This window comes from Protomyctophum bolini (genome assembly GCF_963924005.1).
Source record: "Protomyctophum bolini genome assembly, chromosome: 18".
In the NCBI taxonomy this organism is placed as follows: Eukaryota; Metazoa; Chordata; class Actinopteri; order Myctophiformes; family Myctophidae; genus Protomyctophum; species Protomyctophum bolini.
Window position 1 is genome coordinate 22,340,512 of NC_137879.1, and position 17,319 is coordinate 22,357,830.

The following is a 17,319-nucleotide window of genomic DNA, read 5'->3' on the forward strand; positions in this document are numbered from 1 at the left end:
ATGTGTGTGTGTGTGTGTGTGTGTGTGTGTGTGTGTGTGTGTGTGTGTGTGTGTGTGTCTACTCACTGATGCACGGGGCCACGGGGGAGCGGCTCTGCTGGTAGCCCTTGGCACAGCGGTTGCACGTGATGCCCGTCACGCCGTCCTTGCAGGGGCACTGGCCCGTGGTCTGGTTGCATGTCTTGCCCGCCGCTCCCACCGGGTGGCAGTCACAGGCTGGGGTGGGGGTGGGTGTGGGATGAGCGGAAAAGGGATTTGAGAGGACACGGGGTGGGAGGGTGCAGGATCGTGGGGGGGAGAGAGGAAAAAGGGAGTCAAGACAAAAGAGAGAAAGAAAGATGTTACTGTGGTTCACCTTCGAAACACATCTGAAACTGTTATGCTGAATTTGCTGCAAAAAAAAACATTTGGCGACACAATGTTCAGCAGCTCAACTATAGCACCATTACAAGGCTATTGCATGGAGCACGTTAACATTGGAGGCAGGGCAGTGGACTTGGCAAGAGGCAAGGAGCCCCAGGCACCATGCAGATACACATCAGGGACAGCCAGTTCTGCTCTGGACGTCAGGATCCAAGAGAGAACAGACTCGTTCCCTGCGTGCATCTGGTGCTTGGGAACCACTGGCCACCATGCAGGGCCTAGCAAGTGTGTGTGTGTGTGTGTGTGTGCGTGCGAGTGACAAAGAACATATCATTTGTGAGGCTGTGGCTGTGGCTGTGTGTGTGAGAGAGGAGTGAGTGAGAAAGCCACAAAACCTGGTAAAAAAATATATTTTTAGATACATATTAATTGGGCCCTGGAGGGGCCCTGACATGAAAATCTTTGACAACCACTGGTTTAAACAACATAAGGAATAAAGTCCAAATAAGCCGCAACCCTGCAACTACCAATATTTACAAGCCCAAGAAGTAAGAAGAAGTATAATAAGCAGTCGCTTATAATAAGCAGACATGGCAACCCTGCTCTCTTCACTGTGGAGATGGTCTTTTCCTAAGTGACGGATGGCTCCTGCCTTGCGTGACACACTTGTGGCCTGCTGTTTCATCGCTTCCCGGAAAGCAAAAAAAATAAAAAGGAAAGAAAATAGCCTGAAGACTGCCGCGGGCGGTGAACGCCAATAGCAACAAGCAAGACTCAGGTCTTGTCGCTCCGACATTTTTTTTTTACGAGCGTTACTGGTACACCGGGCGACCCGTCCATGCCACCTCAAGCAATTCAGAGGTCTGTTTTAAGAGCTGCTAAATACAAGATGTGGCCTGTTAGTTCGATGCCTTCCAAGAGAGCTTTACAAGTTGTCAGTGAAGAGAATATGCTTGCAGAGTGTGTGAGAGAGAGAGAGAGAGAGAGAGAGAGAGAGAGAGAGGAAGTATGGTGAGTGAGTGGTGAGTAAGATAGTATGAGCAAAGGGGAAGAAGAGCAAGAGAAACAGAGCTTGAGTCAAAGACAGTGCTATACAATACTGTCTGGCCCAAAACTACGAACAATGCTCACAGCCGACACATAAGACGAAATGCAACATCCAGTAATGTTGCATCCATTCATGCATCTTTCTTCAGAAGACAAACTGTTTCAATCTTTGTCTGGTGAAAACATAAGGCCACACAGTGCCTTGGTCTTAAACTTCGCCTTAGCTCAGTAAAGAAAAAGGCCCTCTCTTATCGTGTTCGTGATCGCTGGTGGAGCCTGGCCCAAAACAAACAGGCACCAACACTCAAGGGGAACGCTCTTTCTTTCCCCCTAGTTTCATTTTAATTAGGTAGAAAACAAACACGCTCTATTGCAAAATTACTAAAGCAAACTGCGTTACTCAACCGTAAGGTGATAGGCCATAATTGTCCGAGCATATAAAGACATGACAGGAAAGGCCAAAATTACACTTTGTGGGGAAAACCCGGTAACCCAACAGTTTGTGATAGGGCTTGCCAGGAAAAGGCAGCTGTTAACATGCCAGGGTTTCTTCCCACAACTAGCTGTGAATGTGTTTACTGTATATGTGACGGTTGCTTGTTTTCCCGCCAAAACGGAGAAGTCTGAGGACTCTACCACCTGTTGGTCTGGTGGGTGGGGTAAGGGTGAGCATGGGGGTCACCCCACAAGAGACTGTGTGTGTGTTTGGAGGAGGGCAGGGGTTGGTCAGTATAGCTCTGATCTTCAGATGCACACATGTGCGTTTCCCCCAACCCCGCCGTCCAGTACACGGGGTGTCAAAGTGCCCCCTTTTTCTGTTTGAAGACGCACTTTTGAAACGTAAATCTGAAGCCTCCATTTCCATGCAAAATCCCCACCACCTGACCCAGGGACATTCTGGCTGAGGCCTTTCCACGGGGGCCAGATGTTACAGGTAACATAGGTCTGCGTTATAGTGGGGTGCGACACAGGGCCGGGTTGAGGGTCAGAGGTCAAGTCAACAAGGGTCTCGGTCTCCAGTGTGCATGGACTTTGTTCCCATTGCTCTACACAGGCCCGTGTGACCTTTGACCTTACACCCGCCCCACGGCCCCCTTTCTTCACCAGCCGTAGCCAGAACTACTTCTTCTCCAGCGTCCAGGTGCTGCCGAGTCCACAGTGCATTTGGGAAATTGTGGAGTTTGTGTTCCCTTAGTCAAGTAAACAAAGACGATTTTGGCTCGTTGGGATTATCGTTTAATTCACCACTTAAGCCCTACAGTATACGTTGTGGTACAACAAGCCGATGTACACAACACGTTGTCATGCCCAAAACAGGGACGCCAGGTTGAAAGTGGTTTTAAAAAAGCCCTAAATTGTAGGTAAAACATAACATTTTATGTCGACGCCAACTTCTCTAAAAGATTAGCAGACCTCAAAAGGTTGTTCCCCTAACTGAGGATAACCAAAGTGTGAACAAATGTTCTTTGTCAAATTAATCCAGCAACAACTTTGTTTAGAGCTTTATATCCATGCCTGTGAATACACATGGCTGTGCCAAATCATGTGGTATTTCAGGATTGGGGATGAGGAAGCAACACTAAACCCCTGGTTATTCAATCTGTCTGGCAGACGTCTGGGTGTCGGTCTGTTGTACCTGCCGAGACATGCGGCGTGGACTGTGGAGAGAACGGTGTCAAATCTGTGCTTCCCGGGTTAATCCATGGGATCGCCGAACAACACTGGCAATTGGCATCCAGTTGTCAGTCAATGCTGAATAAACTACTGGGTGGTTGGAAATGCTTATTTAACAAGGAGCGGGCACGTCTATGTCAGCAATGAAAATGTACAAGATCAGAGTGATGTTAGAGCCTCTCACTTGCACTCAAAACAAACAGGTTGTTACGACATCGGTGTTTACGGCCAATGTCCACATTGTTCAGTAAACAACCAGCGACTGCCAGCCCAGGATGGGGTGTTGGTGGGAGTACTGGGAGGGGGGGGAACCACCCTCACGCCCCACCCCCAGCTCTCCTCCAACCTGGCTTTCTGAAGTTTTATGTGCAGGGGCTTGGGCCAGTTAAGAAGCAGTAAAAATGTCCTCAGATGTTGATGACTTTTCAAGCCTGCGCGGCTGAAGGCGTGACAGCCACCGCCTTGGGATTTGTAGTCCTTTGACAGGCATTTGCTCACTTTAACTGATTAGTGGTGCTGCGTGTTTCGCTCACAGAAAGGGGACTCCCTTTTTCGGGTTGTATGAACTTTCAGAATTATTAGTACTACTAGAGAAAGCGGGTGCAACAGCTGAAAAGCTGAGGCTGTCAGTGGAGCACCTCCAGGCTATACATCTAGATGACATCAGAGATTAGTGTCTTGATTCTCTGCCTTCTGACATTGGAAGAGTTCCTTATGTTCGCAAAAACACTAGCAGAAATCTCCTCAGCCACAGAGAATAATATCTGTGAATTCTAAAATAAAGTGTTATTCCCCTCCGAGAGTTCCAGATTCCTTGTGACTTGATATATTACTTGTATGAATTAAAAACGGGTCAGCTTGCGCCTCACTTTCTCTGTTCTCTACGACCTCCAACACCAGTGATCTCGTGGACATTCCGAGACACAAATCAAATGTGGTTTGCGTTGGCCTGGTGCATGCTTGACCTGCCCTATGGCCTCGATCTGAATGTCTTTTATCGATGCTCATTGCAAAGATGCCAGCGCTACGACAAACACTTGGACTCGCATAAAAGCTGCGTGCACCGGAGAACTCATTTAATGTTGTCGGGACATTTCGCCGCAAACCCTGTCTTTAATCTCGCCGGCTGTTTCTTGGGGCTCCTGACACCGTAAAGCCGTGGCGGGAGAGTGGCACTGGCCACCGTCTGGGCATGAGAGAGCCCTGTGGAATTCACTTAAGGGCTGCTGTGTGTGTGTGTGTGTGTGTGTGTGTGTGTGTGTGTGTGTGTGTGTGTGTGTGTGTGTGTGTCTGTGCATGCGTGCGTGCGTCTACACGGTGCTGTAGGCGGTTGGAGGTACATATAACACTCGCTATATTGTGTATAGACACCCGTCCACAGAGCCGGGCCTGATTGGAAGCAGACATGGCCCATACCAACTCTTACACCCTCCTCCACCCCCCTCCCTCCCTCCCTCCCTCCCTCCCTCCCTCCACCATGGCCCTCCCAGCTCACTTCACTCCCCCTTTAGAAAACACCTGTATTTTATTGCAGTTACTCCATTTCAGACGTGACTAAGACCCCCCCCCCCCCCCCACCCAGCTGACCCCTGTGCTGACCCCGACACATGGAGACAGAGATAAACAATATCTTCACCAAGATGGAGATTGGGGGGGGGGGGGGGGGAGAAGAATAACGAGAGATTATAGCGTAGAACAAACTCAATCGCAAAAGAGCGACAGAGAGCGACAAGGAGTCTCCAAAGAGAACATTTTTAGTCAACTACTTTAGGCCCTTTATACGATGAAGGACATGCCCAGGGATGGACGCCAGTGATTTTGCAGAAAAAAGGGGCGGGGTATAGTCTGAGGAGGCGATGGTTGTTGTAAAAAGCTAACAGGTTCCACAGAGAAGGAGGGATGCGGGGGAGAGAGAGGCGGCCGGGGAGTGAGTGAGGGAGAAGGTGAGGGGAAGAGACAGCTCCTCAAGGGTCGGGGATTGCTCTGATCAATCATGATGCCAGGCAGCCGCCCAGGTTGAGGGCCGCTTTCCTACAGGGGAACTTTAATTTCCGTCACATCTGGGCCTCATGAGAGGAGTGGGCGATAAACCTCTTTACCGCCCGATTGCCGGGCTTTGATAAAAACAGATCGCGGCCCCCGGGGTCTCTCTTGTGTGTGTGTGTGTGTGTGTGTGTGTGTGTGTGTGTGTGTGTGTGTGTGTGTGTGTGTGAACACAGCACTTCCAGGCATGAGGGGAGATGGAATAGGTGTCCCCACACACATTTTAATACAGTATGAGGGAGACCGCTCTCTGAAATTCTCTGCAGAGACAGTTTGATTGTAAATGTCTCAATACTTGGTTGCACAACACCGACCCGGTTCGCATCTGGGATAAAGGGCTGGCGATAAACCGTCAAACCCAGATTTCCTTTTTTAACCATGCATTGTATGAATAATAGCTGTATAGTTTTACATCTTAGCAAATAAAAAACGGGCAACAGTGGCATGGGATCATGCCACTGGGACCCTCCTGGTGTAAAATTACAGCCTGGGTCACCCCGCAAATGGAAAACTGAGTGGAAGCCAATGGGAGGAATCTCGCCGTGAAATTTCAACCTTCACGGCTATGAGTGTTGGCAGTTTCTCACCACTGCCATTGTTCGGAAAGTCCTGGAACTAATCCCTCACCTTCATTAGAAGCAAGGGGATGAAGAAGAAGGAAAGAAAATGTCCCTCTGCTGTTGATTTGCATATTTCACTGGGCATCAGGGACAGGAAACGGGTGTTGTTGTTTCAAGAGGCAGGGAAATGCTCCCAGCCAGCGTGATATATATTTAAAATATTCACCGCAAATGTGAAACATTCCACTGCACGAAAACACCAATTTTTCCATGAGCGATATATATCTTGATCTGCCGATAGCAGCACGCGTCTTGTGGCCATGCCTCGTGGAACAGCTTCTCTTTATTTATTTTTGTTTCTAAGATACTGTTGGTAGTGCAGCCAAGCATGTCGCCGTTTCCCCCTTTAAATTACCATACGCAGTATAATCCAGTCATTTTAACTCTGTCAAAATTGACAAATATGGGCCCATTTTACTGTGCAAAACTACAGCTAAATGCTGTGCATCCTACAACAAATTGGCTGATGCCATGTGTCGTCATGGCATCAGGCTGCAACAAATCAGTCAGCTCCATATGGGCACAAAAGGGGGCATATATTGATGACATCAGGGATCTCCATATGGGCTTAAAAGGACGGACAGATACAAAGATCTCCATATGTGGATATATAAGTCAGAAAGGTCAGTAGGTGTGAGGGCCACATATAGCACAGGCTATATACACAGGCCACTCACTCACACGATTTGTACTTTTTCTAATATTTAACTTAAATTTGACCATGGAGGTCAAATGTGATCAGGCTGAAACCTGAAGTCAGGGATCCACATGATTTGATTTATCTTTTAATCGATTAACCATGAGGTCCATTTTACGAATGCCTATTTTGTGGCGAGGACCCCAAAATGGATTATTTGGCTGTGGAGTCTGGAGTCTGGACCCCTATCTGAAAATGTAGGCTATTGTGACCCTGTAAAGGCAGTCTGTGGGACACATACTCAAAAGACAATTCATAAACAATGAATAATGAGGCAGCACAAAATGTCAGAGTTATAGAGTATAAGGATTTTACTCGAGTAAGAAGACAAGACTTACATGACCTGTTCATGTATGGAAAACCCAGTCTGGCTCCCAGAGTGACAAGAAACGACAGCTTATATAGCTTGCTCTCACACAGACAAACCCCCAACATATAGCCTCAAGGCATTCACTAAATGGGACAGTGACGTCATAAAGCAAGCAGAACAGCTAAGAGTATTATCATTATCTCTAAATTTCCACGACAACCCAACGAAGAGAAAATGTAGATCTGCTATTTTGAATAGCCAATGCTAAAATCACACAGATGATTCCCCTAGTGTCTATATATGCCCAAATATGGACACACACCCATGTATGGAGATCTGAGATCCTCGCTAAAAGCTTATAACAGCCTTTATTTAATACTACCGGCAGGCTCACTACCGCACACGATATGCACAGATCAGAAGATGGGACAGTCTGGTGGTGGTGTAAAGTAACTAAGTACTGTACATGTGAGTGTGCTTGTATAGAGATTGTAGATCTACTATTTTAGAAAAGGATTTGACCAATTTTGGAATATTTCAGTACTTTTACTTAGAGGAGGTGCCTGTGGGGCCTCTACAGCGGTGCCCGTTGGGCACTGACTGGCCTACTTGGAATGATGCAAGTTGGAATTGTATGCACCAAACAGATATTATGTCTGTGTCCCTTTTATGCCCGACGTCAGAATGATGTCAGATTTCTGTATGTGTCTCTTTGTGTCCCTTTATTACTATATATGGAGTTCTGTGTCAGGCATGCCCAAATATGGAGTGTTGTGAGGTCAGAACAGTCCAGCTCCAAATATGGACCCTGGGCAGGGGCCCGGTCCAGAGCCCGGGCAGAGGCCTTTTTGGGGCGGATCTGAACAACCGTGGGTCCGACCGACTCGACACCGGGACTGCACTCCCTATGGTGGGGTGGAACGCATGTGACGAATTTGAAGTCGGTGGGGCGAACGGTTCTCGAGTTACGTGGATTACAGACGTACAGACGTACACACTTGGTGCATTTATAGTTAGATAAATATTTTGATGGCAATATTTCATTCAAGTGCAATTTAGAACGCAGGACTTGTACTTCTTGTAAGTATTTCTACATTGTGGTATTGGACTTCTTGCACTGCTGCATTGTGGTGGCCTAGCCACATCATGTACACAGCATGTGTGTGGTCCACATAATGTCACAAGCTTGAATCTGGGGGCGGGGTCCGCATGAACCACATAATCACAACTTCCCCAGTTCAATTCCAACGGGAGGGAGGGTTGCATGTCTTTCCACCTCTCCGTTCACAGTTTACTATCTCTGGACAGCAGGGGTGGGACACTTTGATGATGGAGAGGGCCACTATATTTCCACACTCACTCCAGAGGGCCATATTGCTGTATTTTAACGAATTGTTTTCTCCTAATAAATGCTGCAACATCGTCATTCTGTGTCACACACAAGTAGCAAAAATGACGATTTACTATTTATTTATTTGTTTTGCTATTTTTGAATTGGAATCCTGAAAATGGACAAACAAAAAAACATACCCGACTCATCACCCATGTATTTTTCATGTCACGCCCTCTCTCTGTCTCCTCTTTCTCTCCACTAGACCACCAAACATAAAACAGAGATACCTTGAAAAAAACATGAGCAAAACATTGTAGCTCTCTCCCTGGAGTCTTACCTTTGCAGGCTCGTCTGTGAGTAATGGGTCTGGCCATGTCTCTGTAAAAGCCTTCCTTGCAGTAGTGGCAGTGGCGACCTGCTGTGTTGTGGCGACAGTTCATACACACTCCTCCGCTCTTCCTCCCTGACAGCTTGTAGAGCTCCATGTTGAAACGGCAGCGTCGGGCGTGGAGGTTGCAGTTGCACGCTGCAGAGAGAGCGGGTCAAATAAGTTAACTTTTCCGAAAGGGACAATAACATTATTAACATAGCGATATTGTGCCAATTTTTTTCTTATGTTTGATGTTGTTGTCGTGCTATGTGACCATTTCCCTCTTGTTACTTTTTCGGTTCTCATGACTATTTTGCAATTTAACCCGACATAAAAATGTCTTCTACATCCTGACAGTTTTCTGAAAAAGCTATGTTTCTATGTCGTTCTTCGATAATAATAAAAAATTGCAGACCTACAAGCTCGTAGCGCGCCACTCGGCTAAAGCATAACATAATGCTAACACCAAAAGGGGTTCCCGCCCAAAATGGGTTAAGTTGTCATGGCTGCAAGGAAGCCCAGACCATGTGTACTTTTACAGGACACTTTTACATTTCGTTTGACATAGAAACCTACCTAAAACACCCAACCTTCATACATGGCCGATTGCAAATTATAATAATACAACCTAAAATACAACATTATAGGCCTGTTACCTCACATCTTAACAGGAGACCTCACTCACATCTTAACAGGAGACTGGACATGAGCCTACTTGAAAAGCTGAGATTGTATTCTACTGCAGGCTCTAGAAACAAAATGTGCCGTCTTAAATACTACATAATTACACCTGTAAACGTTGTAATGTGACAATAACAGGTTTATTTACTGTTGAAGTTGTAATAGTAAATTCTTAGCTGCACAACGGATAAAGACATGTTCTATCCCGATTTATCTGTTCATAGGGATAAGTAGTACGCGCTGCAACGTTGCAAATGTCTAGCTAGCATCTATTAGCAAACCACAACAAGGCAAGAAAGGTTTTCCAGTGAGGCAGTGCTACAGTGAGTGGTTTATAATTTACGCTGCGGCTGTGTGCTGCTTGGCTGACATTCCAGAGCTCATCAATCACACTTGATATTTGCAGAGCTCATTTTCTGCATTTCATAATTAATGAATTTGGCTTCTCTCAGACCATTGCCTATTAATCACTGGAAAGAGAGACGTTAATTTCATGAATCACTGATGAGTACAGACCTCTAAAATCTATTAAAAACTGGGCCTGTTCCGATAAGGGGACAAGCTTGAGCTAGCCGTCTTCTAAATGAGGCAAGGCAGGATATATGACATGTGGGAAGTTAAGCTATATCTCTAGGCAGGCTTCCCCCTGTTCCGCTCACCGTCCACATGGTTCCTTAATGCCTTGTCTGAGTCGTGACCCATGCTCGCTCACAGGTCTCAAAGTCAACTTTTCAAAGGATTTTTCCATAACTTATAGTTATCCAATACTGACATTTGCTGGAATGTTCATTCAACAGCTCCAGTACACAGGAAATTATGTATCTCTGTCTGATCCGTCTCTCTCTTTCTTTATACAGTACACAATACATCTATACGTACATACAGTGCCTACACCTACAGTATACCGTACATACACATGGTGTGTGCGTGTGCGTGTGCGTGTGCGTGTGTGTGTGTGTGTGTGCGTGCGTGCGTGCGGGCTCAATCTATTCCCTCTCCTGTTTAAATAAGAGTCAGACCTAGGTTTTAAAACACTTGGCTATGGGTTCAAAGATGACTATTAGAGCATTTGGTTCCAGTTCAATGTGATTAGCAGAAAAATGCACGAGAAGTAAACAACAGTGAAGCCATTTGATGGAAAATGTCAGTGGTAATGGCAACATGGGATTATCTGTGGGATCACAACAAAAGCTGATATTAATTAACAGCAATCAGATGGGGGCGTCTTAGAAAATGGATCTCTGCATCAACGGCTGTTTGGAATGGTCCAAGCCACAACAATTAGAGACTACAGTGTATGGGGGGTAGTAAGTACAGACCTGGACTTGTGTTAGTGAGACCTGGATCACACAGCATTTGTAAATAAGCCTTAATCTTTATCTTAACCAGCTTCGAGAATCATAATATTATGGTGCATATTAAGATGTTGTTTCAGTGTCAGGTAAGAACTTTGCAGCTCTCGCTGTATATGGCAAATCCCTCCCAGCTGGCATCCACACTAAAATCAGGCCAGGTTGCTTGTGTGTGCACCCGCGGGTATCAGTGTGGCGCCTCCGTCACAGAGGAAGAATCACAGAAATGACTCAAATCTCAAGAACAAAAAGTAACATGAGTGCAGTGACTGATAGTTCATTAGAATCTCGACTGAAAACGAAGCCTGGCAACAAGCTATAGGAGAGAGGCCTGTTTTTTTCCTGGTCTCGGGCCCCGTTAAGAAGGGGGAGTGCATTCCCAGACTCTGTCCCAATCCAACGCTCCGGTTATTATGCGGGACAATTTGTATGGAATTCTGCCATTAATTAAATACTGCTTACGGTCCGAAACCTTGTAGGACCTAGAGCCGGCCCTCTTCGACGAGGTCTCTAGGATTGCGACCTGGTGACAGAAATTGTACCTTTAAGTTAACCCCACTCCTGTAAAGTGGACCAAAGGAAACGTTGAAGCAATTAAGCACCTGCACGCTGGTGTCCAGCACAGAAAATAACAGATCTACAAGCTCACAACTGAGCTGTTTTCAACGTGGAACACCTTCACGCAATTACGTATAAATCTGGTATGGTAGTGTAGTAGAGTATGAGAGGCTTTTCAGAGCGGAACAGATTCAAAAATTCTTATCTTTGGTGTTTTCTTTAGGCTTCAATCCCTGCTGTAAACAAACACTGCTAATTGGTTACATATTGCCTATGTAATCATCTCATTTTGTGAGCACATACATGTGTGTGTGTGTGTGTGTTTACGTATCTACGTATAATCTTCTGCACGTATGCATGCATGTGAACATGCACCCAAACAGCCTGTCTAACTTCTAGTGAGAGGAATGTGACAAACCTACTGCAACGAGGGGGGGGACTGCGGATTGGTGGTGGGTCTAAAAAGGGGGATTGGGGGGTGGGGGGGCTTGTGATTATGATCAAACGTCTCAAACACACACACAGCTGTGAGCACTTGTGTCCATTAACACCTAGCAGAACATGAAAGCAGTGGATGACTCTTTTTTTTCACTCTCCCCCTGGCCTAAACGCGCAGGGGTCTCCTCTCATGGACACACTTACTGGTCGGGAGCTTCGTCTGACTGTCCGATATCATCAGCCGACCTAAGAAAAAGCAACACGGGCCTAAACCGCATTCTAGCTATAGGATCTTTTGGTGATGAAAGTTCTGCATTGTCACCTTGCTAAACTTTGCCTACAGTATGTCATTTTATAAACGTTTTTCAAAAAACAGAAAACATTTAATCAAAACGCACTATAACATATTTCTTAATAATTTCACCCTAAAGTAATGTTATGTAATGTAATGTTCACAATATGACTATTGACATACAATAGACGCTGCCTGTCTATTATGTAAAGTAAGAGGATTAAATCAGGCTTAAATAAACTGTAAACCTGATTTACACTCACAATACAATGTGAGTTAAGCCAAGCTAAAGTGGTATTTGACATAAAATAGCTTAGGTCACACTCTTGACATAGGCCATAATACTACTGGGACGGGAACAGAAAGATCTTTTCAATAAGGATATGAGGTTTTCACCAGAGGTGGCCACTGTCACAAAGAGATGATTGAGGCAAATTCTACGTCATAGGCCATTATTGTTTTACATGTTAAATAAACATAAAATACAATACGATCTATTCTGAAACGAGTGACTGACAGGAGGCGGCGAATCGGGAGGAACGAGGACGAACATCTGAGTAAAAGTGACGGTATGCAACGTGTGCACGACACGCGTGAGTGGATGTGAGCGAGTATGTGCGCGGTTAACGTCACTTTACAGAGTTGCGGCTGCCCCAGGATACTGGAATGTTTATAGGTTTGTTTTGAAGTGCTTGTACGTGCGCTCACACGTGCGCATGCACAGACACACTGACGGTTTAGTGGGAATAACTAAATAACAGAAATCTGGGATAGGGAGCGCTTTTCTTCTGACCCATTCTTTGACGCAAAAATTAACTATAGATAGACGAAGGAACATGTTTGAGCACACACAGGCGAGCGCGCACACACACACACACACACACACACACACACACACACACACACACACACACACACACACACACACACACACACACACACACACACACACACACACACACACACACACACACACACACACACACACACACACACACACACACACACACGTTTACTTATGATCCTAGATTACTATTTCTATGCATTTTATGTATTACCTTGTGTTTAGCTTGCTTGCTTACTATAAATTGCTCTGGATTGTAAATGGTACAATACAGCATCTAACCACCTGCACGCTATCGTGCGTCGATAGCGTACGTCGACTACAAAGACACTTCAAAGCCAGTCCAGTTCAGTGAATATGTCTGTCTCCACAACTAAACAAGCTCTGAGTAACAACACACTACAATCTGTCAAGCATGCTATGACAAATTGCCCCCATAAAGAGTGCTCTCCACAAATAATAATAATGCAAGCTGCGTTGCGTAGGAGTGCACAGCCTCTCCATTCCCTTCCATATGTCAGGGATAAATCTAACCTCATTTTTCTTTCAGCTTGGCCCAGGCCAAACTAGTACAGCCAATTGATTTTGGACGCCTGCACAAAACCTAAATCCCATGGCTAAAATTGGTCCTTGAAAACTGGAGGGCCGCACTCCCACCACCACCTTTCTCCTCTTGGTCCAGGCTGTGGTCCAGACCTGCTGCAACCCCCCCTGGGTGCCCTCCGGCTGGCCAAAAAGGCTCCGCTATGTGGGCCTCTGCCATCCTGTGCGGTGAGTGTGTGTGTGTGTGTGTGTGTGTGTGTGTGTGTGTGTATGGACTGTGTTCCGCCTGGTCACTCCAGCCACCTGCTCAGCACACCAGGAGGAGCACCCGGTTAATTAGCTCCTCATTAGAGCCATGCCAGAGTACAGGGTAGACATCCGCACGCACATGTGCAGGTTGCGCATGCACACACGCACGCACGCACGCACGCACGCGCACACACACACACACACACACACACACACACACACACACACACACACACACACACACACACACACACACACACACACACACACACACACACACACACACACACACACACACACACACACACACACACACACACACACACACACACACACACACACACACACACACACACACACACACACACACACACACACACACACACACACACACACACACACACACACACACACACACACACACACACACACACACACACACACACACACACACACACACACACACACACACACACACACACACACACACACACACACACACACACACACACACACACACAGGACCACTGGAGAAGAACAAGTGACCACACTCAAACGACCATTGCCAACTTAGGAAGAAAAAGCCTCAAACTTGTGTTTATATTATATGACCCCAAAAGTGTCCTTGGGGCTTTTTTACTTTTAAGAGTGTACTCCGTACGAGGCACCTCAGAAATAAAGAGATGAAGCATAATAACAACAGGCAGTCCTATACATCATGTACACATTGTGTTACAGAGCAATCCTTATATCACACACACACACACACACACACACACACACACACACACACACACACACACACACACACACACACACACACACACACACACACACACACACCCCCTTCACTCCAAGCCCCGACCATGTCTCAGTGTCTGCGGCCCACCCCTCCTTGACCCCCACTCTGCTGGTTTTTGCGGTTAGCCACACGCCCGTGGGCTTAAGAGACGGCTCTTGGGAGCCCTTTTGAACCGAGAGTCCCCCTTAATTCCTCTCCCACCCCTCCTCGTCAGTCTCTCTCTCTCTCTCTCTCTCTCTCTCACCCCCTCTCACTTTCTCTGGCCCCCTTTTCTACTTTCCTCCTTGCTTCTACTTTCACTCTTCAATTCTTCCTTTCTGTTTTTCTCCTCTTTTATCTCTTGTCCTCTTTCTTGACAACCCCTTCATCCAAACCCCCCCCCCTCTCTCTCTCTCTCTCTCCATCTCTCTCTCTCTCCATCTCTCTCTCTCTCCATCTCTCCATCTCTCTCTCTCTCTCCCCCATCTCTCTCTCTCCCTCTCTCCCTCTCTCCCTCTCTCTCTCTCTCTCTCTCTCTCTCTCTGGATGGTATGGGGCAGGAGAAGATTTTAACGAGATTAGTCTGGATGGTTGCCAGGTTGGGGGGGCCTATACTTGGTGTCCGCTCTGTTCCCTCTCACTGGTCTAGTTCGCTGCTCCCCATCTAAACAGTGTTATCTCTGCCCCCCCCCCCCCCCCCCCCTCCTCTTTTTCCAGTGGAAATACATGACATGGTTAGAATGGGGAGACTTGTTACACAATCGCAAATTACCCTGGAGGCGACCGGCTTATAAACGGAGGGTCACTTTTGACTGTCACAACAGTCGAGACAATCACAATGCTCGTCGTGCACGTACACCACTGTACCGCGACAAATCGTGCGCCCGGGAAAGCGTAACATAATGCCCCGGGTCGGTTTGGAAAGTGGAAAGCGACTGAAGACGTGACCGCAGAAAATGAAAACTAAAGAAACCTTACCCTCAGGCATGTGTGTTCTTATGTTTGCTCTGTATTTCGTACCCGCAACATGCATGTCAGTATACACATGGCATATGTGGTGGGTTTACAGTGACAGACTAGACACTATAGAGGGTCAACATCCAGTGGGGTGGCAGTGGCTTGGGAGGGAGAGCGGCTGATGGGGAATTGGACGGTTCCTGGTTCGATCCCGAGAATTTGCATCTCCTAGCAGATATATAATCTTCTAATGGTGAATATAGATAATTATTTGAAACTATAAATAGGATAATTAATTTTTTTACAGGTTGATGGCGAATGGATGATTGATAGATGTGGGCAGATTTGGAGGACGTCAGAGCCCATCCGCACATTATTAATACAGTGGCCGTGATGAAAACAGAAACGACTCTCAGAAATAATTCACATACAACCGGTTGTGACGTTGCGTAACGAACCCATTAAATTCCCGAGATGCACTAAATGTGGACAACTCTACATGGCCATAAAACAAAAAAGGAAAACATAAGACAGTGCTAGTACGACACTGTCTTTGTGCTTGATCACTGAAATGCTGCTCATACTATGTACAGTATACTGACACTGTTGCTTTGTACATCTGCACATGGTTACCTCTGTCTAGCCCGATCACTGTATATTGGTATCATTGTTTTATTACTGTCATTATTATTTTTTATTGTCTTTCTTTACTATGTTTCATGTGCAGCACAATCTGCGGGATCGCTGCTTGTACCTGTATGTAAAGTCAGTGACAAATAATCTGTTGATAATAATAATAATTTGAATCTCGCTCAGCATCGTTCAAATGAAATGTTTGGCAACGGTTGTGAACTACAGTGTGGCCAAAACACAGCAGCATCTGTGCAATGGAAAACACTTGTGGAGTCACTGTCTGGAGTGATGTTCAAGAACAGAGTGATGTCTCACCCTCACACTCTGTGCCACAGAATACTGACCGCTGTCAACACGTGGCATCCTACTGTATGTACAGTACAGTCAGCACACTGAAAAGAGCCTTTAAATAACCCTGATCAGCCTGATCTGGGCATATCATTATAGGCAAATATCTGCAAATAATTTCAAATAAATTCAAAATAATTCAGAAAGATTAAAATAAATCATAATCAAAGGTTGCTTAAAGGACAACTTTAGTTTTTTTCAACAACGGTTCATGTTTTAGGTTATTAGAGAAAGTAAAATATGAGTGTTAATTTTTTTTCATTTGCTGCTTTCTTTCGTTTTAGGGATTTTAGCTGTATTTCACAGGAGGGCGGGGGCATTCAAGCATGGGGCTAAATATGTATTTTTTTTGCAACATTTTATAGCGATTTATTATTTACTATAGTCCTACTACTACTAGACCCCAAGAAATGACATCTGGCCACAAAAGATCACAGGATCTACTGAATGTGAAGGAGGCCTACTGGGGGGAAGCCATATACTGTGTGTCATATAGGCTCAATATATCAGTTTGGTCTTTTGCGGCCATATGTAATTTCTTGGGGTCTAGTAGGACTATAGTAAATAAAATAATACAAAAATAAATCGCTATAACATTTTGTAAAAACACATATTTAGCCCCATGTTCGAATGCCCCCGCCCTGTGAAAAACAGCTAAAATCCCTAAAACAAAAGCAAGCAGCACATGAAAAGAAATGAACACTCATCTTTTACTTTCTCTAATCACAACCTAAAACATGAACCTTGGTTGAAAAAAACTAAAGTTGTCCTTTAAAGAGTGATGCGTTGTGAGCATGTAGATTGGCTATTTTAGCAATTTGTCGTACAACAACAAAGTATTATATATAGGGCATACCGGTAGTTGGCTAAACATGCACTGCTTCAAAGTTCCTTTGACACCAGACCTGTCCGTTCACACTCTATAACCAGCAGATGTCTGGGGTAAACACTCTTGCAGACATAGATGCGTACACACAGACATGAACACGGACACACGCCCACGCGCACACACACACACACACACACACACACACACACACACACACACACACACGGACACACGCCCACGCCCACACACACACACACACACACACACACATACACACACACACACACACACACACACACGGACACACACACACACGGACACACGCCCACGCCCACGCACACACACACACACACACAC

At 45.8% G+C, this 17,319-nt stretch overlaps 1 protein-coding gene across 2 annotated transcripts in view; it reads right to left on the bottom strand.

The window, feature by feature from the left end:
- Positions 1-17,319, bottom strand: part of ntn2 (netrin 2) — a 61,695-nt gene that overhangs the window by 16,455 nt on the left and 27,921 nt on the right. For both annotated transcript variants that reach the window (XM_080788494.1, XM_080788493.1), the window contains exons 3-4: positions 8,425-8,613; positions 67-216 (exon numbers count right to left, since the gene is read on the bottom strand). In XM_080788494.1, the coding sequence (XP_080644620.1) occupies positions 67-216; positions 8,425-8,613 (339 nt within the window). The remainder of the gene's footprint in view (positions 1-66; positions 217-8,424; positions 8,614-17,319) is intronic.